This window comes from Pungitius pungitius, chromosome 13, assembly GCF_949316345.1.
Source record: "Pungitius pungitius chromosome 13, fPunPun2.1, whole genome shotgun sequence".
Taxonomy (NCBI): Eukaryota; Metazoa; Chordata; class Actinopteri; order Perciformes; family Gasterosteidae; genus Pungitius; species Pungitius pungitius.
This window is the reverse complement of record NC_084912.1, coordinates 13,369,856-13,393,615: the sequence shown is the minus strand read 5'-3', so window position 1 is coordinate 13,393,615 and position 23,760 is coordinate 13,369,856. Positions and strand designations below refer to the sequence as shown.

Here is a 23,760-nt window from a genome sequence, read left to right as displayed (position 1 = left end):
TGCGGGTGCCTTTCTATTGTTCATGCATAACGCCTATGTGCGTGTTTGTGTGTGTGTGTGTGTGTGTGTGTGTGTGCGCGTGAGTCTGCTCCGCTGTTTAATAGAGAGCGGATTGAGTGACGTTTACAGTTTACTATCAACGGGTATATCGTATTGTATAGTGTTTCCGTGTAAATGTCTTTTTTCAAGCCCCCTTCCCATTAACACTACATTGGTGTCTGGGTACGTGCATGCGTATATACGTGTGTGTGGCGTGTATACATATCTGTGTGTGTGTGTCTATGACGTTTAGGTTCTCATCGTGTAAGAGAGCCTGAATTTGATGAAGGCACTGCAGTAGTGTCCAAAGGTGGGTGGGGATTGTTTCCTAGTATTGCCTCCTGTGTTTCCCGCAAATTGTACTTTATTTGTGGTGTTTATTTACGATTGTCTGCTCTGCTGAAAACAGGTGTAGGCATTGCACTTCATTTTTGTATTTTGGTGCCAAAATGCAACACGTCATTTCGTCACAAAAGATGGGCAAGCAACCCTTGGATTGTAAAGCAAAGTTTCCACCACCTGACAGACCCCGAAGATTATTTTATTGTACCGTTGCCCTACAGTGCAAATGACTAGCAAATCTAAAATCTAAACAGATATGACAATGTGACAGGCCACCACAAATAAATCATGTGTATGGAAAGAACTACCACGCAACACAGGCGTGCTCGTGCCTCAGAGATGGAACGAGTCTCTGTCTAAAATATAAACTATACTTTATTATTGTATGTTGAGACACTCCGCCTCTCGTTGTGTGTGTGTGTGTGTGTGTGTGTGTGTGTGTGTGAGAGAAACTGTTTACCTTAAATGCCTGTGTCTGAGTGTTGTCTGTGTGTGGTAAGGTTGGACTGCTAGATCGGTTATAGAAATCAGGTTGATATTATTAATTGATTGATTTCCAGGATTTAAAACTATTTTCCTCTGACAAGTAAAATGTTGTGTGAACGCCTTATTTAGTTACCTATCAAAGTGAAAATAGAAGCTTCCCTCGTCGTACTGGTATTGTGTTTCAGACACTTTGTGCCTGACAGTACATTTCTGGTGGAATACAAAATATTTCAGTATTGTACTAGTGAGGAGGAGGGCAGCAGCAACGTATATTTTAGACACCTAGAAAGTCCTTATTAGTCTAAGTGGATGCTATATTTAGATCATTTTTACCGCATCACCTTTCCTTCAGACAGCCGGTTCCTGACAGAGAACCGTTGTATCCAAAACCACTTTGACAAAAATATCAATATTATCGGTTAGGATTTATTGTGTTATATGGTGTGACTGGTGATTCAGAATGAACACAAAAGAACTGCACAATAACAAAAAATAAAGCATGAAAACTTTTTGTCAAAGGAGTCTTGTGACTTTGGATGTGAGTGCTTCAGCGCCGCGTTAGAACGGTCCGGTGAATAAAGCGTACGCCACACTGATATTTACTCCTCTCACGACAGTCCCTCCTGCCGGGCTTTAGTTAATGCGTTTGTGGATCCGTGCCAGTGACCGGACCATCCAGCGTCCCGTGAGGAGCCACCGGCAGCTAGGACATCTGTTCACTCAATGCTAAAATGGTTAGCGTTGATCCTACAATAGCATCCCTTCTATCAGAACTGGAGGGCATCGTCGAAAAAAGAGCAAATAACGTCCCTGAAGGCTTTTTTTCATCCAATGACGGCTTCTCATCCAACAGTCCTTTGTAATAAAAACCATCTGCCATCTTTTTTTTAGATGTCTTAAACACATTCTGCTGCTGCTCCGTTTCTGTTGCCGTACTTTGTACCCTCTGTTTGTCCAAAGTGGAGGCGAAAACAAATTCAAATTATCACTTAAAACTGGTCAAATTCAATGATTTTGAGGATCAGCTCACGTGTCAACTGTCTTCATCAGTCCAACCCTACTATGGATCTATGTTTTTTGTTAATGAGCACCCAAGATAAAATAGAGAGACAGAAGGGATGGACAAAACACACCGCTTTGACCAACTTTTTTCTTTTAATGCCCGTGCATGGCTCGAATGAATGAAAAACCTTGGTGACACTTAAAGCGAAGCGAATGGCCCCGCTGTGAGCTGTAAGGTGCTGTTCTTTTGGAAGCAAACCCAGTGGCCATGGGACCACGAACAAAGCCCCACACAGTCCCACAGATCCCTGATCAATCTGTTTATACTCACAGGACAAAGTACTGAAAAAAGCCAGCTGCTGTTCTATTATTAGCCTAGTAGTCTCTAACAAACTTTGAGATAAACTTTCCTGCTGTTTCCATATGTGAATAGATTCATATTAGCATGTGACTGTCCTGCACTGTGTTATTTGTCTGTCCGTTGTCTCATTGTTTTACTGTCCATTTTGTTATGCAAATTCTTTGTACGTCACACAAAACACAGAGGCGGTTGTAGATTTCTGTCGCTTTTTCACTGCAAACTACTGAATATTTCCCCATTATTCATGACATAATTACACTAATTTCTGATTCTATTTTTTCTTCTATTTTAATTGTTTTTATTTGATTGTGTGTTTGTGTGTGTGTGTACCTCCATTTCCCCCCCAGCAGCGGACGGGCGGGGCAGGGAGAGGCAGCGGGAGTCCACGTCCACCCTGGAGGTGCCGGACCAGCAGAGGACGCCCGCCCATCACATCCGCTCCCGCTCGGTCTCGCCTCACCGCGAGGAGCAAGGCAGGACGCGGTCGCGGCCGCCCAACGTGCCCGCACAGAGGTGGGAGCGTTTCTATCAAGCAGCATTTGTTTCCCTTTAGGAGTACGTGTGACACATTAATCCGTTGAAACAATAGACTAAGCCATATGTAAAGAAACAGATGGCCAAATATTAGCAAATTTACCTCCCATGGTCAAGTAGGGCATATTTCAGCTAAATATAGAACATATTTTGCTCAATTTAGTCAGTTAACACTGTCTTCCGTCTAAGAACGGAAGATGACGGTCGGAATATATTGAGACACTTATAAAAGTTAAAAGCTGCATCAGGAAGAAGGGAAGACGAGTGAGGGAGTTTGTTGGAAGCAAATGGAGTCCATCTACTAATGAAATGTGTGTGTGTGTGTGTGTGTGTGTGTGTGTGTGTGTGTGTGTGTGTGTGATGCAGAACACACAGTGCTGCCAGCTCTGCTCTTACTGGCTCGAGCCAAACGAGCCGCCGCCAAGAGTCTGCTGCAATGCCGCCTGACCGCTAACCTGAAGCCTTCCCACCTTCCCTCATTCCTTTCCTCCTTGCTGCCTTTCAGGAGTCTGGATGACGAGCTTCCTCACGCACGCCGCTCGCGCTCTCCGACCCGCCACTACGACGCCGCCAGGGGTCGCCACCATGAGGAGTACCTGGACGACAGGTGAGAGCCGCTCTTAGGAATGTAGGAAGTTGTTTTCCCGGGTTGGCGTCAAAAAACGATCCTCTGACTTTGTGTTCCTTTCAGGTTTGTGTCAACTGCTTATTTGTGTGTGCAGCTGGGACTAGATAGCAGTTACATTTTCTCAAATTTCACCTTTTCTGTTAATCGTTGTCATTCAAAAAAAAATGTTTCCCCCATTTTGTTTTTCCACCCTTCATGTCGCCGGATTTCTTTTTCACGCCGGTTTCTTCGAGCCTGGAACCACGTTTGGTTCTCTCCGTTGTTTTTATTATTGTATAAAGTGACTTAAGAGGTGTTTTTTTCGATCAGAACGACGTTTGTCGCCAACAATCTGTGGCATTTGTGAGTGTTGTTTGTGTCAACGGCTCCTCCTTCCTATTCACCCTCTTCTCCTTCTGCTCTTCTGTTTGTTTTTTAACTGTTGTTGATTTCTTAATGTGTCATCCATCCCCATGTTAACCACAGTGAGGTCATCATGATCCACCAGTCAATGCGAGGCAAAAGTACCGAATGCCTCCACACCAGGTAAACCCGGCCCATCCAGAGATGTTGTTTCCATTTTGGGATCAGTTGTGGTCGAATGCTCGTAGTGTTCTTTGTCAGATTTTGTCTCCATGCAATTAGCTAAAAAAAAAAGTGAGGACTGATATGTCTCTGTAAAGGTAACACCTTTTGTAAAAGTGAATTTGTTTGTTATTTAACTGTAAACAGAACATGAACCACACAAGTAAAACTGTTAACTGGACTTAGAATATCAGGGCCTGATATCGTTTTCTAAAAGACAACAACAATAATAAAAAAAACAATACATTTTCTTCTTCTCAATACTTCCCCTCCTCTTATCTGTCGGTGGCTCTCCGCCCCAAGTCCATTTGTTTCTACTGAGAAGTCTGAAAATCTTTTGTTAGTTTAGAAAAGTTGAAAATAACTCACAGCTGTGCATTGTAGTTTTTGGCAAAAAAGACTCAAACAGGAGGAAAACAATTGACTTTTTCTTGGGGGGGTATTGTTTGTTGCGGATTAACGTACATTTGGCTCTTATTGAGCCTTTGTGGCAGCAGGACGGTGTTTGAGGGATTGAGGCTCACACTCACGGATGCATTCACTGTCGATTCTGGTCTTTTCATGCGCTTTGTTTTACAGCGAGAAATATAGACGATGACAACAAGCTCCCTTTATTATTTGGTCTGCTGCGGACATTCATGAAAGCATCACGCTTTTTTAATAATGTAAAATCCGGAAAAATGACCTTTTGAGGAAAGAGCTGGTTGTCTAGCTGCGCTGTTGCTTCCGATCCACAAGAGGACACTGCAGGGCCGTGTTTGCGTTATTACCAGCATGCGTCTCTGTGCTCTGCCCCCCCCCCCCCCCCCCCCATAATATACCGTTTGATCTGTCACCACATTACAATTAACATTTGCTCATCACACGTTAGTGGAGTTACCCTCCACGTGGCTGTGTTGTCTCGCTATTTGAGCACACGCTCGCCCTGAGGCTTCAGAGCGCGTCTCGGGGGGCTCCTCACACACGTGACCTCTTCGGTCAGCAGCGCCATAGAGCTGGTCAACGTTGCGCTGCTCTGTTCCACGCGGGTGTGTTTGAGGGATGGGAGTGTGTCGGTAGAGATGACAGCCGGGCTTTTGACGCTTGCATGCCCCCCCATTGCAGTGCTGTAGTTCTTGGCTGCTTACACTGCAAAAAGAAGACAAGCAAGCTTAGCCAGTGATTTGGGGAGGGATGCAATGTCGAGAAACATGTGAGACGACATCACTGATAGTACCGAACCACACTCAATTTTTTAATGAAAAAATTCAGTGAGTCAGGTGATAATTATGGACATCTATTGCCTAAAATCACTGGATAAGATGGCACCTGCTTGGACCTATACAGCTTTCTGTTGTGCACAACAACCCCACAGAGTTGTTCTTTTTTTTCTCCTCTTCCACCCACTCCTCCCATTTTCCTACCTGTGTCTGTTGCATGCATGCTAACATCAGGAGATCTCCCAGGGGCAAAAACACACTGCCACCTAAGATGCCCCTTTTGTTCAACGGCACCCACAAACATACAAGCAGGTAAGTCCACAGGTAACAGTCCAGAATGCCTCAAACAAACCACGTGCCTAACTCTGGATGCCTGCTCATGGTTTTTCCTGGAGGCGACACTACAGGCAAAAATACATCGTTTTCTATTTAAGGCTTTATCGATAGAAAATAGATTAATTTGTGCCAAATAATGTCTCATTTACATACGTTACATTGTCTCGGTGAAAATTATCGATTGAGATCATGGCAATATTATTTATTTAATACTATTTACTTACTATTATTTATTTATTATTATAATTCTTACAAATCTTTCCAGATATTAGAGTAATAACTACATGTTGAATCAGTGGTCCCCAACCACCGGGCCACTTGGTACTGGGCACAAATAAAAGACAACAGTCCGCCATCATAGACTTCTCTTTGTGAGAATTCACTGTTTTTTGCTCCCCTTTGTAGTCTTGATGCAATGAATTAAGAATAAATGGATAATGGAAGATTTCAAAGAACACAGAAAATGTGACAGAAGTACAGCGTGTGTTCAGAAAAGACTTCTTCAAACCCTGTTCTACTCTCTATGTTTCACTGAAGCGTGATGGTTATATGACAGTTTCCCATTTCTTTACATACTACTTTTTTTATTCATTTATTTTTATTGAAAACTGTAGAGGATAGTGCGCATCCTGTTTCCGTAAGTAGTATAAATTGTCTAATGTTGGAGAAAGTCTTTCAGACAATTAGACGAGCACCTTGTTTGAAGTATTCTGAGGCCTTGACACATTCCACGCTACCACGAAACCTGTTGTTCCTTTCGTTTGAACAGTTTCAACAGTGGCAGGAGCTTCACTGATTACTTTCCAATCGGAGCTTTCTTTGTTTCGTTTGCAAACGCATGCTGTTTTGGGAAATTGTCATCTTGTAAATAGCTCCTCGCCGCCTGCATGCCGAAAGATAAGCGCTGTCGCAGGATCGCGCGTGTTTGTGGCCGCGCGCCGCTCCATCACAACACACCGCATCGTAATGTTCACAGACGAGGTGGCCGTTAGGTAAGACACACACACACACACACACCGCCCACATTATAATGAGGGGGTAAACATCGGCACCGGTTGGGAGAAGATGGGCGGCGAGCGTTCCATCCTTTCACAAAGCATAAACCCACAGGTTTCCACTCAACCCCATCTCCATGACAACCAAGACAACCCGCAGACACTCCCGCTTCCACGCGCCAGCCAGCCGTGGTTTTCTTCTCAGTCTAGCATTGTGGCTTTAGGGAATCTAACCTGGACTTTTAAAACATCTTTTTTTTTCTTCTGTTTTTCCATTGTTTTTTCTCCTGTCTCCCCCCTCCTCCCCCTCCTCCTCCTCCTCCTCCTCCATTGGATTGGCATGTTGTGCTGTGGTGCCTCTAGTGATCTGCAGCCTTCTCTGGACAGGGTTAGGAGCGCTAGCGCCAATTGTCTGACTCCAAACATTCACGCCCCCTCATCAGAGACTGAAAGGTACCAGCCTCTGTCCCCGCCCCCCCCCCAACCCTCCTGTAGTGCTCCAGTAGTCGCTTATCCTCTACCTTTCCTGGTCTTTTTGTAGTTCTTTCCGCTCTTAGTGGTCCTATTTGAAGATTTAACTCACCCATTCTCACTCTAACCCTATACCGCTTTGCTGTTCACGGCTCCATTGTTTCATTCTGCTGTTTCGCTTTGCAGCTCTGGTCTCACCACAATCTCCACAATCCTAAAGCTGTGTATGAAGGTGCAACGATTTTCTCAAACTGACTGAATGGTGGATCTATTGCCTTGATCATTACTAATACTACTCAACACTTTGTAGAATTCCGCGTAATTTATTCACATCAACAACAAGACACCTTTGGACCCATCAAAGTTTGACCCCCTACTAACAGAATCGGTGCACCTCTTCTTATACACCTTATGTAATCCCTGTATGTAAAGATAAAGTCACCCTGCTTGGTGTCACACAGTCCCAATGGAATCAACCCTGCATCCTGCTTGATCCAGGGATTTCTGCTGCCACGGTTGTTTTCTTGCTTAGCTGCACACAGATTGTAAGCAAAGTATATGTTGTAATGTGTTTAAGTCTATTTCATTAGGACACTCATATGCTGTGTGTATGTTGAAAGCGTTGTGGGTCCCTGTTATGATTTATCCTTTTTACAGTTGGCCTCGACTCGTCAGGTTGTAACTTCCTAGTGTGCATGATGAGGGTCAAAATACTCAGTCCTTCATCCTTTCATCTTGATCCTGGTTGAATGCCGGTTTATTGTCATGAAACAAGATGTGAAGATTATTCGTGGATCCGCTGTGTGGTTTCAATCCACTGCAAAATGTTTAAAGTTCTTCCTTGGTCCATCACGCTTCCATCAAGATTAGGAAAAATCAAGCTAATAGTTTTCCCATGATGCCGTTGACAAACACACAAACAGGGCCACGATACTAATGAATGAGGGAAGAAATGTGAGCACCGTATACACTCTAATGTTAATGGTTTTCCCTTGGCCCATGCTACGCCCTTCCACCTGTTTCATACACATTGGGTCAGTAGTTTTTCCTGTAATCCCTCTCACAGACAAAAAAATGGCTTGTATATCAGGTGTTCTGTTTTCCACTAAATTACCAAAAGATATGTACGCAACGATGGAACAGTGTGACTGTGATGTTGTAATGGTTTGCTGATTTCGTCATATATGGGTGATATATTTTGTATGTGTACACATAGAAAACCTTTTTCCCATTCCCTGCCTCGGCGACGTCCGGCAAGTCCCAGGATTCTTATCCAACATGCGTCTCCTGAAGATGACAGGTACCCTTTTGTGGACCCCCGGACGCTTCCGCTTAGAGCTTGACTCATGCCTTCAAATCTGATGCCCGTATTAACCATAACAGGTTCTGTTGAATTAGGATGAAAGAACACGGTATTCTTTTTTTCTACAAGACAAATCACCAACCAGTATCAGTTCAAGTCACTAGTTCCCGAGCCCTCTCTCCAGCATTGAAAGGAACCGACTGAAATACTGTGGGTTCAGATGTGTCTCATTGGGTTCAGGCAGATGTCAAGCTCTACCGCCTCTCTGCAGCTACCTCAAATCTCTTCTGAGTTGTGATATCTCTGATTAGATGGTAGTTTTTGCAACCAAAACTATTCTGACTCATTCTTCTCTGGTAAAAGTGAGTGACTTTATCTTGCACCATAAAGAACAAGCATTCGACCATTATTCGACCGTATTTTAGCCAAATGCATTTTAGCCAAACAGGAAAGTGCCTGATTCTCAAATTTTCATAAACAGTTCAACATTTTGAGAAATTGTGGCCATCAGATGAGAAGATCTACAGCGTACTCATAAATGTCCTCTTGAATACAAAGTTCAAACCAAGGGAAGGTTAGTTAAGCTTAACATAGAGCTCATAATTGGGGTGATCTTGGCTCTGCCAAATAGAAGGCTTGTGAAAATGAGAACAAACCCAAAAGTATTTCCCACTACTTCATATCTCGTTTCTAAGCTACGCCAATTCTCTTATGACCCTTATGGCTTTATTGTCAACAACAATACGGAGGTGGCATCTTCTCATCTAACTATTGAAAAAAAAGGTGTACAATTGTACATCCCCAAATGTTTAAACTTGCTCATAACTGAAATTGTTATTCCCTTGAAACCATTAACGGCAGCAATTGCAACTGCAGGGTTTTACTTGATATTTATTTGGACAAAAAACAAGATAAAATCACAAGCTATTCCTGAATATTTTTCTATTTATCCTTCTATCGCCTTCATTTTCTGGTTTGCAGTCAATGAGCAGGACACAGTGAGAGTGAACCCCGTGTACAATGTAGATTTTGTCCCACATGGGGCGTAGACAAGCTCTACGTTGTTGTGGACTGCGTCACTCACATTGTGTAGAGGGTGTTTGTGTGGTTTTTCAGCTTGTGGGTGGTGTCTCTGGTTTGTAATTTGTTGCAGAATTGTAGCGATGGTTTCTTGTCCCTGGTTGTGGTTTTTAATGCAGACGTTTTTTGTCCCGTGGCTTTTCCTTCCTCTCTCTCCCTCACGTTTTCAGTCACCGGCTTGTTGTCTTCTGAACTGAGTAGTTTGTACTGGTTCTGTTGTGAAACTCTGCTTTGTTTGGTTCGCCTCGTCTTTCTGAAGTGTACTTCTCTTTCTGGGAATTTCCATCTGCAGCTTCTGTGTGCTCGCCTTCTCCTCTCAGTCTTTGAGATGTCCCTCTTTTTTTATGTCAAAGTGCTCAACGATGACTTAAAATGTATCAGATCCATAAATTCCTACTCGATTTCTACTACACGTGTGTGTGTGTGTGTGTGTGTGTGTGTGTGTGTGTGTGTGTGTGTGTGTGTGTGCGTGTGTGTGTGTGTGTGTGTGTGTGTGTGTATGGTGATGCATGTATCATCTTTGTCATCTTCATGTCCATGTGGAGAATATGGATTCTACTTCCTTTTCAAGAAAATGTAATTCACCTCAGTCCAAGGACGTGCACACACACACACACACACACACACACACACACACAAAGACGCAGTAACTCATTTCACAATCACACCATCCATCACGGTATGCCTCCTATTCTGTTTTCCTGACCGTAAAGGTATAAAGCTGAAGACAACCGGACTGCTTTATATCTAAATGATGTCTCCTTCGTCATCCATCCCCATTTTTCTTTTCTTTTTTTGTGCATTGCTGCCTTTTAATCATCCACCATTCTCCAGGCAGCCTCGGACCCTGGAGACACCCGAGTGTCACACTCTTGGCAGCGAGCTCCCAGACAGTGGCAGGTAAGGCATGTACTGCAGGCTCAGCACATGTCAAACAGTAGTGTATGAGTCCCACGACGGGAGCATGAGATTATGCAACCGGATATATATTTATTTATATATGCTGGAGGCTTTTAAAACCCCATTCACTAGTTTAAAAGAAGACCTCTATTCTTACTAATGTAGGGTTGAATGAAACATTCACTTTACTGTGCAATTTAGCTCTGGATTGCCAGATAAAGCTTTAAAACACGTTACAAACTTCCACAGGACAAAGAAACAAAGACAAAAGGCAGGCAGACGTAAGTGGTGCGTGATGAACGATTTGTAGGCGCCTGAAACGGTTGAAACGAACTGTGAAAGATTTGAATATCTGAGAAGCAAACGGGTCAGACCAAAGGCATTGGAATGGAATGTCATTAGTTTTGGAGGTTTTCTCAGGTCATAAACTATAATATTGGGAATATTAAAAAGTTATTATAATACTAAATAACAATTAGAATGCATGTTCTATTACCACATGTATTGGAAATCCATTGAATTTCACATGATTTATTAGACGTTATTATTTCAATTCTTTTGCTTTTTTTCCTTCTCGACCCCATCATTCCTCCCTTCTTTCACTTCCCGCATGCTGCTGCTTCCACTCTGTATTGCGGGTCCTCGGGTTTGTATGGCACTCGTCTGTGTGTGTGTGTGTGTGTGTGTCCACCAGAATCAAGCCCACCTCCATCTTAAGGGGCTCCAGAGGAAAAAAGGCCCCACTGCGGCCCCTTGGTAAGGGCAACCTTAGAACGAGGGCCCCCCAGTGGAGAGGGACGAGACGGGCTGCTCTCACTCCCCCCATGCGTTTACGTGTTTCTTTGCTGTTTGTGTATGTGTTGTCAAGACAATGTGTATCTTTTGTTGTTGCGTTTTTTTGTTGATTGTAAAACTCCCAAATTAAATAATTTATAGATTTAGCAGCAGTAAGTTTATTCACTATATAAGCAGCAGAAGACGTGGACTCGACAAAGTAATGATGGGCAGTTCAGAGCTAAATAAGAAACGTTTTTCTGAATAACAGCTGGTCTCGGGTCTGTGGTGAGAATGAATTACAAATGAGTGGGTGTGTGCAGGCTTGAAGGGTTTCACCTTCTATGTGTTCTTCCACTGTCTTAACCTCTGTTTGCTGCTCTTCCTGCAACAGGATCAATAATCGCTGACTCCCTGAACGGCTTCACTTTGCAAATTTGCTACTGACCTTTACTAAAATATTGTTGCTGTTTTTTCGGCATATAGTTGTTTTCTTACAGCCACATTCTATAGCTTATTTTTTTCAATGCTTTTTTACATATATTTGATGTTGCATATCTTAATATAAAAAAAACTGGAACAACGGCTGGTTCCATTGGTTGTTGTTCAGCTCAGTTTCTTTTTTTACTTCAGGTGAATTCCATCCGCGTCTAAATGATGCTGATTGGAATGGGATCAGCTCCACATATGTGAACTCCATCAGAGATACTGACTTTCATTTGTTTCCCCCCCATCCTACGTCTCTTTGTATCCCACCCTCTCTACCACTATTATCTTGTGTCAGGGGCCACCTCCAAGGTGGTGCGTCTCTTTCCTCCTCTGTGACGTCCTCCTCCAACCGCAGAGTGAGGCAACTACCACAACTTCCCCCCAAGAGCAGCACTGTAGAACAAGGTACGCATCGCTGCCGGTTTGGATTGTTAAACTGAAGCTCCAGGTGAGGGGGAGTGTGGGGGGGGTTCATTTATCAGCCTCTATAGCGTTGATTGTAGCGGACTGATGCAGGGAAATTCGGACATTCTTATTATTATTATTGTAAGAGTGCACGCCGACATCTTCCGAACATTCTAGGGAAATTAAAATATGTAAATGTTGATTTAATGTGGTGGTTTGGATGTTTCAAAGTAGGGTTATTATATTGTCAGTGTATTTCCTGCCAATGGCGGTCAGCACGTAACAGCCCAGGAGCAAAGTCATGTACTGCTGTTGACAGAATGTATTTTCCACGCCATATGAAGAATATTTTAACTACTTCAGATGCCCACAAACAGGTCTTTTCAAAGGGGAAAAATGTTTATAAGACTAAACAGTAGTTCTACCTCTGCCTAGAACACCGAATTGGGTCAACTTTCTACGCGGTGCCTGATTTATGGGAGTTTTTTTTTTACCGTGTGTGTGTGTGTGTGTGTGTGTGTGTGCGTGTGCGTGTAGCCCTGGTAGCAGAGGAGTGTGTCCGTCAGCTCCAGATGAGGGTCCATTCCAACCGGGTGTCAGCAGCCACCACCTCCAGCCAACAGGACCTGGACCGGGCCCTCAAGAACAAACGAGAGGTGGGCCATAACTGGATTTAGTTTTTTGGGGGGGGAAGCTTCATTCAATCCAACATTCAAACTCTGTGGGACAATAAGAATTCCAACCAGAGAGCCTGTGCCTAAACGTTGCTGAAGTGCATTGCAGTGAATTGTATTCACACAAGAAAGTAATTAATTAATTTTCCCAATAGTTGAGTAATACTTTGCATGTAAAACAGATTTTAGACATCTTGATAGACCCTTTTGTGTGTCTCCTTCAGGCCTTTCTCACGAGACATTTTGGCTTCGCATTACAGGAAAGTCACAGCGGTAATCAATGTCGCAAATAAGCCAATAACAAACAATAAATTATGTTTTAACTGAGTGAAAATTCCCCCGAAGTGACAGCCATGATGGCAGCTAGCCAAAGTATCTGAATGCAAAGATGCTTCAATGATTCCTAGTTATTTCAAACGTCATAATGAAGTTTGTTTCCCATTCAGGAATCGTCTTTTCATCAAGCAAATGTGGTTATGAAAATTACATGACATCTTCTTGGCGTAAAAAATATACCCAATACCCAAAATACTTCTTATACTTATATAATAATACTACTAAATGCTCTTTGTTGTTCACGATTACTTGCATTATGGTCCCGGCTGACGTGTGTCCCCAGCTCTACAAGGACCAGAGGCGGAGCAGCGAGAACGTCTCCCACAAGTCCTCAGACAGCGATGTCAGCGACGTGTCAGCCATCTCTCGAACCAGCAGTGCCTCTCGCCTCAGTAGCACCAGCTACATGTCCATCCAGTCGGAGAGACCCCGGGGACGCTTCAGGTATGCACACACACTGACACACACACATGCGCACAAACCCAGTCTTTTCGTATTCCTGATAACTTTTCAGTATAATAAGTCACATAAAATGAACCTGGAGCTTTGGTTTGACACACAATGATCGGCAGGGCCATGCGGGCAACGGGCCGCCACATGCTGAAGAGCACCAGCGTAAGCGGCGAGATCTACGGCATGGAGCACGTCGACGGCAGCCAATCAGACACGGCGCTCGGGAGCGGCATCAAGAAGCGGCGCTCGAGCCTCAGCCAACGCGTCGTTGCCATCCTGCCGTCCAGACGCAGCCGGAGCACCTCGCAACTCAGCCAGACGGGTCAGAGAAACAGCCGTCCCCACGGCAACGCCAGCCGCAGTCACCCCACTCAAGGCCTCTTTAGGAATGTGGCTGGGTGTGGCTGTGTGTCCCCATTGCAAGAATAATGTGACGATTCAAGGGGAGAGTCATACTACCTCGCTCACGCTGGATAAGCAGGGTTTCTGGTGGGAAGCTGTGTCACTGTGTCACATCGTGATCGATTGAAGCGGACAAACAGGTTCTTGAACAAAAAACAGTGTTTGGAGGATTTGAGTTTTTACCGTACACTCGATGAGAATTAGAAATAATTGAGAAAAACATATTTGAGGTAATTTTATCAAATCAGAAGGAAGCTCACTCACAACGTTAAAACAGTAACGAGGGAACACATTTTGAGGGTCAGGGTTGCCGTTATGATGATGTGGTTTATTGGCTTTGTTGATGTTACTGTTGTTGTTTTGTGTTATTTCAGAGGCGGCGGGTAAGGCGGCAAACAGACAGAAAGGTAAAGAAATAGGACAGAGAAGTGCATTGTTTGTAAATGATAAGCAGAGCATTGTATTTTATTACATGGCAGTTAATTACAATTATTTAAAGTTAAATGTAATTAACTCTGCAGCATCACAAAGCACTTTATTTTCACACAAATGCTTTCTTGTATGTTGGTGAGGTCACCATGGGATAGTGATTTGCATGAACTGCGGTATTCAATCGATCAACTCTTTACAGACTCAAGTTCCAGATAGTATATATAAATATATATATATAAAATTAAATAAAATACAAACAGGTTCACAAGCTGAGTACATAGACCTACAAAGGTCTTATGAACAGACAACTGTACCAATGCTGGTACTGGTAGCGTGAAGCCCTAAACTTTATATTTGACAAACCCAGGATAATTACATTTTCAGAGATGTTAACCTGGCAGATACATTTAAACTATTGCTGAACCTATAGTTATCAGACTGCTACCCTTGAGTTAATGCAAAAACAATCCCATCGCAGGCTCATCTTTGTGAAGGTGTGACATGAGACGACTGAAAACTGAGGTCTGATAAAAAAGGACAAAACAAAAAAACCAAAGTGGTGTTGTTTAACGACCTCTTTTTCTGCCACAGAAGCACCGACAGGAAAGAAGGTGGGTAAGGGCGGCGGCGGCAGCAGCAGCATCCAGAGGAGCGTGGAGACCGGCATGGCGGTGGAGTACCCGCGGGGAGGGTCGTCCATGAACCGACAGGCCAGCAGAGAGTCCACCGATGGCAGCATGAACAGCTACAGCTCTGAGGGGAAGTACGTAGGCCGAAGCAAACGCACTGCGGTGTGGGTGGACCCAGTGGTTTCATTCCTCCGGTCCTTTGTTTTTACCAAACTGCCATCAGCGACAGCTCCACTTGGGGTTCAGTGTTAATTTACAAATGTTACCTGCCCTAAGTGATAAGGTTCTATGGTGAACGTGATGGACAACACGGGCTGAACTGCAGCATGTTAGCGTTGCATTAGCATTTAGCACCCAGCATACAATGCTGTATTGATCGATCCGGTTGTTCACACAGGCCAGGTAAAAGGGCGCACCTGCGCTCGACCTGAGCCTAATTTATTACACCACACTACACACACGGAGTCTTTTTGAATAGCCTTTTACGCATCTCATGCAGACACTGCACCATAACCCCTCTTCTCAACAATTACTTGGAGGTACCTTTTATTATTGTTAATGTTAAAGAGCACTCAATAAAGACCCATTTTTCTGTAGCTTTTCAATACAAGTTATGGTGTGTTTGGATTATTGTATCATTCAGCATGTGTGTCTTTGCGTGTGTCAGTCTGATATTCTCAGGGATGCGGTTGGGCGCCGACAGTCAATTCAGTGACTTCCTGGACGGTTTGGGTCCCGGTCAGCTGGTTGGCCGGCAAACACTGGCCACGCCTGCTATGGGTGAGTGATGGCTCCATCATAAACCATCATTAACTACGAACCATAAAAAACCCTGTTCAGTATATACTGTGTATGTGCAGATTTAGAGACACATGTCTCCACTACACACAGGTGATGTTCAGATCGGCTTGATGGATAAGAAAGGCCAGCTGGAGGTGGAAGTGATCAGGGCACGAGGCCTTACCTCCAAACCAGGCTCCAAATCCCTCCCAGGTAACACACACACACACACACACACACACACACACATATGATTGCTAAATGTCAAACACAGGGATAAACCCTGACAAAGCATCTACCCTCTGTCCTCCTATCTGCCCTCCCTTTCCTCTCCCTCTAAACCCGTCCCCACACCCCCAGCTCCCTACGTCAAGGTATACCTGCTGGATACTGGAACTTGTAAAGCCAAAAAGAAAACCAAGATTGCACGAAAGACCTTGGAGCCTCTCTACCAGCAGCACCTGCTCTTCGAGGAGAGTCCTCAGGGCAAGGTGCTTCAGGTAATCTTCGTCGTGCGTCTTCACCAACCTGCTCCCTCTGTTATCATATGTTATATTATATTTTAGGTAATTGCCAAAGAGATCGTAGCAGCGTCGCTCAATCTGAGCTGTATACTTTATTTGGAATAATAAACTGCTGTGAAATGTGATTTTAAAGGGCCGGTCTAGTGTGTTGGAGAACATGTGGGGCGCAACCCTCAGGCTCGACAGGGTGGTTAAAACAAACGAAATGGGTTTTAATAGCCTAACTTGTCTCTTCCAATCTCTCCCCCAGGTGATAGTATGGGGAGACTACGGAAGACTGGACCACAAATGCTTCATGGGCGTAGCACAGATCTTATTGGAGGAGCTGGACCTCTCGAGCACGGTGATTGGCTGGTACAAACTGTTTCCGCCGTCCTCATTGGTGGACCCTACGTTAGCGCCGCTGACGCGGCTGGCGTCTCAGACGTCACTGGACAGCTCAGGACCGCCACCGGGCGTTCGGTCCTAGTGACCGAGTCGCGCCCGGAACCCCCGACCCTGTTTAATCTCTCTTGACAAAGTAATGGACCACAGTTACTGGACTGGGACTGAGACGACCGTCCCTCGGTCAACCAATGAAAAAACCAGACGGAGTAACAAGGAGAGGGAGGGAGAGAGAGAACTAGCCAATCAATGCCTAGCTGGAGTCCGACAATCAGGTCTCACACCTTCCCTCTTTCCTCGTCCGTATTTCTCTGTGTTCTTCGAAGCTTTGCTTTCTTTGTTTCTGTCCTCTGCATCCTGTCCCATGTTTTTCCTTTCTTTTCTCCCCTTTTAAGGTGCAGCTCCGATCAGAGCTATGGATGCACAAATCGCACTCCCCCCCGATACCGATAGCAATACCTGGGCTTGAGAAATGGTCAATGCGGAGTTGCGTACAGCTACCGGTTTAATAATAATTTAATTATGGTCAAAACAAATTGGTCAAAACTTGAATGGGAAATAATATTAGTCGGTACGGTTTAGCATACAAACAGAACTAAATCGAATAGATCTGCCCCTTTGACACAGATTTAGGATCCAACTCTTTGTCAGTACCAGCCAAATATCAGTGTGGGTGCATCCCCAATCCGAACATAATGGAGTCCTAACTGTTCAGAGGGAACAAAGCTAGCAAGTAGCAAACCGAGGCGGCTTCACTCAGCCGTGCCGTCACGCGGATTGATGGGCGTTGCGTTGCTATGGTGATTAGGCATCTGAAGAGGCAGTGGTTGGGTTCGCTCTTTTGAGGAGAGGAGTCTGCACAGCGCGCTCATTGTCAGCCTTGGTTCGATGGATGAAAGCAAGCACAAGGAAAGCTCGGATCCTTAATTCCAACAGAGAGGAAACAAAAGAAGATGCCAATTTTTTTTTAAATCTTTCTTTAGAGTTCAAAATGGTACGACGAGGCGCAGACTCTCTGTGTATGTTTGTTTTGAGCAATGGTGCGCCATTCGCACAACAACCTTTGCCCCCCCCCAGGAGGGAGCCGCAGCAGCATGACTCGGGGGGACCCCGCCCACAGCCCGGCTCCAAGCCGCATGCATGTTTCTTTCGTTTGGTTTGTTTCGTTTTCTACTTTTCTTTTTTTAATGTAAAATAAAAAGACGAGACAAATGAACGAATGATCTAAAAAAAATTAAAAAGGACTAGAGAGTGTGTGTGTGTTGGTTCCACATACTTTTAGGCCAGCTTGTATGTTGCATGTTCTTGTACAGTTTGCTCGTACTGAATATGAATTCAAACCAAGAAAAGCCATCCCTCCCTAGCCCCGCCCCCCCAACAGGAGCGAACCAATAGAGGGGGGAAGGGGTCAAAACTCCTCCCAGGCCACGCCTTCCACTCTGGGTCTAAATATCCTTGTTAAGAAGTCTCCAGAACAAAAAATAAATTCTTTTTGTTTCATTGAACGCTTTTGAAAAACAGTGCTGTTCTGTAGTACTGGTTCATCTTTGAGGATGTCGGCGTCTAAACCGTAGTCGGGTCTAGAGACAGAGATAGAGAATGTGTGTATAACAGCTAAATGTATATGAAGTATAATTATGAGTTTGAGAGAAGTTATAAAGATAGATATATGAACATAAAGAGTGTATCTGGGCGTACATGCGTCACGCGCACACCGTGTACATACAAATCAGGAGGCTTGAACTCGAGTAATAAACAGAACATCGCTGACACACAAACATTCCTGGTCTCGTGGAGGGGGATTTGCGTCCTGTGGATGTGCTCGAGCTGCTGAGCGGCACCGAGCCGCAAGGGGGCGCTCAACACGAAGCTTTTTTTTTTCTTCTCCCATTTGCCAACAAAAAAAAAACAAGCTAAACCAGTTAGAACAAACTTTTCTTCCCATTTATCACTGTACGCTTGGACTGGACTTTTAAAGCCAACAAGACTTTTTTTTGGACATAGTTTGTTGAAAAGCCCTCGGCGGTGTGGCCGACCGCCCTTTCCTTTGTCAGTATTACTCCAGGAATACTGATTGTTTACAGCCCACGGCTCCCCAACCACGATTTTAGATTAAAGACTCAAGTATTCACTGCAACAGTTCTTGTTTGTACAACAGATGTGGCTCTACCGATGTGTATGTTTTATATTCAAGAGTTCATTTTTATTATTTACAAATAAAAGACTGTGTGGAAGAAGAGCATGGCTTTTTTTTGGAATGGACTGGTCTCAAATCATTGTAAATGAAACGCGTCTATTTGATTGTTTGCCCGGGCCTGGGAGGACAGAAGAAACATTTAAATGGTCTTCTGTTAGACTGTTGCCCTTTTCCAGGAAAAGTTCCAGCTCGTATTTGATTCTTGAGGCTGGAGAAGACCGATGGTGTTGCATTCAAACCATACCTGAATCAACCACATTGTCGATGGGAACTCCTTGTTTGTGTGCCATGAAGCCCAGAATTGAGAAGATGACCGCTGTCGACCCCAGCGTCGACCCCTGACCAGCAGGATGGCCAACGTCACACCATCTGGGAATTTCAAACGCAGCAAATTTACAAACAGCCATTCGGTTCTCATTCAATGACAAAGTGTTTCCAAACCTTTGACTGGTACTGTATATGTGCAATGGTGTGTGTGTGTGTGTGTATATATATTAGGGCCGGGACTCAATTAAAAATATTAATCTAATTAGAAGCTTTGTAATTAATTAATCAAAATTAATCGCATTTTAATTGCATAAATATTTGACCTGAGAACAGTGAGAAGTAATTTTTTTCACATGGATTTTTATTTTTGTTCAACCAATTCCAGCAGACAAGTGTAGAAATATAGTACTTTCAGAAATTCAGGTAGCCTATAGGTAAGTAGACCTTCTGTAAACTAGGTTTTTTTTAAGCAGACCAATACTTTCAGAACATAGGTTATTTTGTCAGACGTGGACTTAGTTACCCTGGTCCTTAAACCAGTCATCTGGTGCAGTGTGGGTTGGGTGTGGGTCCTTGTAAGTCCACGCTAGCTGCTAATTGTTGTGCGTTGAGGTGATACTTGAGGCTCGATGTGAATTCCTTGTTGCGTAGCTTGTTCACAACCACGCTCTTATGGACGCTTCCATCCGTGTGTTTATTATAATAAGATTTCCCATTCACGGGGCCACCCGACACGGTCTCGTCAGCTTCTTCGTTCATGCTCACTGTGGTTTGTTGTCTGAAGTCATGAACGCTAGTTGGTGCTCCAGTATAATCGGTCCTCCGAAACTCATCCAGTGAGAAACGTTCCGCGGTGCAAAAAATAAGTGTAAAAATGCGTAAAAAATGTTTAATGTGTTATTTTTTATCGTAATTAACGCGCTAATATATATATATTATTGGTTCCATTCATGATGTCACATTATGAAAGAAAACTATTTTCTATTGTAGTTTTGGTGTTTTTAGCTTTTTGATTTTAGTGTTAAGAAGTCCAGTAAACATTAATTACTTTGTCTTAATCCTGAACCCCTTTTGAAAGCATAACACAAGTTAAGACTTTTGCCATCTAGTTTAAATCACAACACATGGGGTAAAAACACTGTGAACCTTTATTGACAGCAGCATGTATACTTTTGTAGATATATCTGATTATTGTGAACATTTGCTGAAGCAGATTAAAAAAAAGGTCTAGGTGTGAGTGCCTAGTATTCATAAAAACAAAACGTTACACTAAAAACAATGTATAAAAACAAGTTCATAAACAAAGGCCATTTGATTAGATAATGTAAAAAAAACAAAAAACAATTTAGATAATCCTTCATTTACCAGGCACTTAAATGAATACTGGTGACCAGCAGTCACTCTTTTGATCTCCTCTGTACTTTATGAAAGCGTATTCAGCCGGTTCAGACTGAACGCACGACACGAGAATGTCTGAGAGAACGAATACGGAGCAGAGTACATTTATGTTATGAACAGTTATAAGAAAAGAAAACAAACACAGGCCCTTCATCTTAAATAAACAGGCGCCTGCATGTTCTACTACACAACATGATAGAGATAGAGGGATATTTTTTAAGTGAAGTTAGTGCATGGCTTCTACATTATGTACACATTGCCTGGCGTGATGGTCCACTTTGCAAAATTGCACAAAAAACTTGGACCAGGAGGAAAACTGATTGGACGTCTGACGAAATGATTTCGTTAAACACATGGGCTGCAGGCCTGCAACGTGATAATGTGGTGGGACGGTTGTTCTTCCCCACAGGTTGCAACCAACAAGCACCTCAAAGTTATTACAACAGAAAACACCTGTAAAAACGTACAAAGCCCACACTGGAAATATCTAGTACATATATTCCTTGGCCATAAACTTGATCTTTTTTTCATGTTCCTGAAGTGTTACCATAACACAGATGACTTTTTACACAAGTTCCAAATCACAAAGCGTAACAGACGAACCTTCATGCAAACCCAATTCCGTTTCTTCTTTGAACGTGCACGGCAGCGTGTGAACCGTCCAGTGTAGACCAGTTTCAACAGTCTCAGTCAGTCCGGAGGGGTTGAAGCTTCAACGCTCCGCTGAAGGTACATCAGGTCCCACTCTCACTTCAGTATTCTTTCAGACTTGCCCGGAGCATTGAACCTACATTTCAGGGGGGTTTCTTAAACCTCTGACCAATAACTTCTATTGATCCACACAAGTGAGAACACTGGAACAAACTACAAAGAAGACAGAGGTCCGGGTGAGTGTGTGTAGTGTGTATAGTGAGTGTGTGTGTGTGTGTGTGTGTGTGTCTAGGGCTGGAGGCACTGAGGGTGTGAGGCTCTGTCAAACGGATGTTCTGTGACAGAACGGCAGGGTCACAGTGGAACCACAGACGGGGACCCACAGGAAGGGGCCTCCATGCTGCGGCTAAGGCAAACGTGAACTCCTGGCACTGCTCACAAAAGAGCATTTACACAAACGTGAGTGCGTTTTCCCCGAGTGTACCAAAGAAGTCTTATCTCTCCTCTCCCCCCCCCCCCCCCCCCCACCCCCCACACACTCACACACACACACACACAGTTTGAAATGCATATAAGAAAAGTGTTTCCTCCTCAACCCGCTTCCCTGAAATGTTTGAGACTAATAATCCAGCATTCCCGTCCTTATTTTGGAGGAAGGGGGTTGGTCAAAGTTCTGCCCTGATGCTGGTCTCAGACCTTGCTGTCAGAGGGCAGGTCTCCCAGCGTGTGGACGATTTCAGTGAAGGAGGGGCGCTCTTTGAGGCCTGTCGCCCAGCAGCGGACCATGAGCTTGTATATCTTGGAGGGACATCCGTCTGGAACTGGAAGCTTCAGCTTTCCGGTCTGCAGACCTGGAGGGACGGAAGACCGGCAGAGAGAAGGAGGTTGAGACCCAACCAGAAACACACATTCATCCCACATCCAATTTCCAATTACCTGACCAAGTCAACAACCAATAGGGGCCTCATTACTCTAAAACATGAAAGCATCCTACTGACCTTCCAGCACTTCGTCATCGCTGAGTTTGGGATATGGCATCTCCCCGAGACTGAACACTTCCCACATCAAAACTCCAAAGGCCCAAACATCAGACTTGGTGGAGAATTCGTCCTCGAACACCGACTCGGATGGGAGCCAGCGCAGCGGGATCCACGCCTGTCTGTAGTGGTAGTACTCGCTACGTACACGTCCACAGGAGAAACGACAAGCAGGAAACGACTCAAGTCAGCCAGAGGAACAGAGACTTCACCTTCTTGCCTTCATGTAAATTGGATTATTTAATTGGGTCATAATGTTAGAAATCGTGTTAGTTTCTCTACGGACCCGTTGTAGACGTCCTTGCTGAGGCTGAGCGACGACACTTTAACGCGCCTCTGACTGTTGATCAGGCAGTTTCGGGCAGCGAGGTCTTTGTGCACGAAGCGGTGGTTGGACAGGTGCTCCATCCCATGAGCCACCTGGGCACAGATGGAAACCTGCACAGGCAAAAGAACGCTCAGGTGATCGGACTTCGAGCTCACATTCTCAATGAGTACTGGAACACGTTGGTGGATTTCAGAGCCAGGTGCGCTGTTTCCTGGCCTTTTGAGGTTAGCTGCTTCAGTTATTGTCTTGAGAAATATTCTCTCCGCTCAGGAAGCGGATATAGATATATAGATGACGGCACACGCGTTTCTACTTCAACCGTCTCCTGGGAGTAGCTTGATATTTAGTGCAGATCGACCTACTTTGAGTATTTCTACACTTACTTTGGTCTTGGTGCTGATAGGCTGAGATTTCACCTTGTCATCTTTGCTTTTGGAGATCCTCAGGAACTGCTTTAGGTCTCCCTGGTGTAATAAAAGCAACCGCAAAGAAAAAAAACGATGCATGAATCAGATCAATCTTATTTATGATTATCGTTTTGGGAGTGTGCGCTCGCTCCTTCTTCTGTGCGCCTACCAGGTCATAGTACTCCAGGATCATGTAGTGGGGCTCGGCCTCCCGACACAGGCCCAGCAGGCGGACAACGTTGGGGTGGCTGAGCTTCGCAAACATCTCGGCTTCGCGGCGGAAGTCGAGCTGGAGCTGCTCGTCTCTGGCTTGCAGACTCTTCACCAGCACCACCGTCTCCTCCTCGCTCTCCTCGATACCCTTGGCTTTGCACAGCAGCACCTCACCAAACTCCCCTTTGCCTGTGCACGCAAATCACAAAGAGTCAATGTCAGAGCACGTCTTGGTTTCCTAAAAAGTTTCAGCTGAAAGATCAGGTGACGTAGTAATAATTCAGAGCACAAGGACGTAAGTGCTCAGTTCGTCTGTGCAGGAGAGGACCTACCTAAAGCGGTGATGGTTTGTAGGTTTGCTCGAGGAAAGTGGAGCTTATCGTTGTTGACGTGGCTGTGGCGTTTCTCGGCCGTGGCCATGGTACCAATATTAGTGAGGGCCACCTCTTCTTGGATCTCAGCGGTGGTGTGGCCGTTTTGTTGGACTGTTCCTCCTGATAAACAATATCCCACATGGTCATACGCATATATATCAAATCTCAACAGGCATTGAAGGTAATTGTGAATATGATATGGATCCAAACAGAGTAATCTGTCATCATTTTCTTGTGAAAACCAACTTGTTGCTGTAATCAGCTAGATCTGAGATATGCGTCAGATATTATGGTTAACGTAGAACAAGTTGGCATCAAACGTGGATCCAAGATGCTGGTTAGAAAGAACGGTCCTCATAGATAGTA

At 44.4% G+C, this 23,760-nt stretch overlaps 2 protein-coding genes across 19 annotated transcripts in view; one reads left to right on the top strand and one right to left on the bottom strand.

Moving 5' to 3' along the window:
• The window catches only part of LOC119213940 (regulating synaptic membrane exocytosis protein 1-like), a 62,285-nt gene extending 43,524 nt beyond the window's left edge, over positions 1 to 18,761 (top strand). For 7 of the 18 annotated variants that reach the window (XM_062566590.1, XM_062566597.1, XM_062566592.1 and 4 more), the window contains 18 exons: positions 293 to 349; positions 2,578 to 2,743; positions 3,270 to 3,371; positions 3,858 to 3,917; positions 5,390 to 5,467; positions 6,850 to 6,939; positions 8,174 to 8,257; positions 10,175 to 10,240; positions 11,799 to 11,908; positions 12,446 to 12,564; positions 13,202 to 13,362; positions 13,491 to 13,693; positions 14,148 to 14,180; positions 14,797 to 14,968; positions 15,502 to 15,614; positions 15,726 to 15,827; positions 15,975 to 16,114; positions 16,389 to 18,761. In XM_062566590.1, coding sequence (XP_062422574.1) covers positions 293 to 349; positions 2,578 to 2,743; positions 3,270 to 3,371; positions 3,858 to 3,917; positions 5,390 to 5,467; positions 6,850 to 6,939; positions 8,174 to 8,257; positions 10,175 to 10,240; positions 11,799 to 11,908; positions 12,446 to 12,564; positions 13,202 to 13,362; positions 13,491 to 13,693; positions 14,148 to 14,180; positions 14,797 to 14,968; positions 15,502 to 15,614; positions 15,726 to 15,827; positions 15,975 to 16,114; positions 16,389 to 16,607 — 2,075 coding nt within the window. In that variant the 3' untranslated portion in view covers positions 16,608 to 18,761. The remainder of the gene's footprint in view (positions 1 to 292; positions 350 to 2,577; positions 2,744 to 3,269; positions 3,372 to 3,857; positions 3,918 to 5,389; positions 5,468 to 6,849; positions 6,940 to 8,173; positions 8,258 to 10,174; positions 10,241 to 11,798; positions 11,909 to 12,445; positions 12,565 to 13,201; positions 13,363 to 13,490; positions 13,694 to 14,147; positions 14,181 to 14,796; positions 14,969 to 15,501; positions 15,615 to 15,725; positions 15,828 to 15,974; positions 16,115 to 16,388) is intronic. The other 11 variants (XM_062566587.1, XM_062566589.1, XM_062566594.1 and 8 more) reach the window with 11 other exon arrangements.
• A 2,813-nt stretch (positions 18,762 to 21,574) lies between these two features.
• ptk7b (protein tyrosine kinase 7b) overlaps positions 21,575 to 23,760 on the bottom strand; it is a 56,103-nt gene continuing 53,917 nt past the window's right edge. Inside the window, exons 15-20 of the mRNA XM_037465219.2 lie at positions 23,353 to 23,514; positions 22,977 to 23,209; positions 22,784 to 22,864; positions 22,359 to 22,510; positions 22,034 to 22,212; positions 21,575 to 21,886 (exon numbers count right to left, since the gene is read on the bottom strand). Of these exons, the coding sequence (XP_037321116.2) occupies positions 21,726 to 21,886; positions 22,034 to 22,212; positions 22,359 to 22,510; positions 22,784 to 22,864; positions 22,977 to 23,209; positions 23,353 to 23,514 (968 nt within the window). The 3' untranslated portion in view covers positions 21,575 to 21,725. The remainder of the gene's footprint in view (positions 21,887 to 22,033; positions 22,213 to 22,358; positions 22,511 to 22,783; positions 22,865 to 22,976; positions 23,210 to 23,352; positions 23,515 to 23,760) is intronic.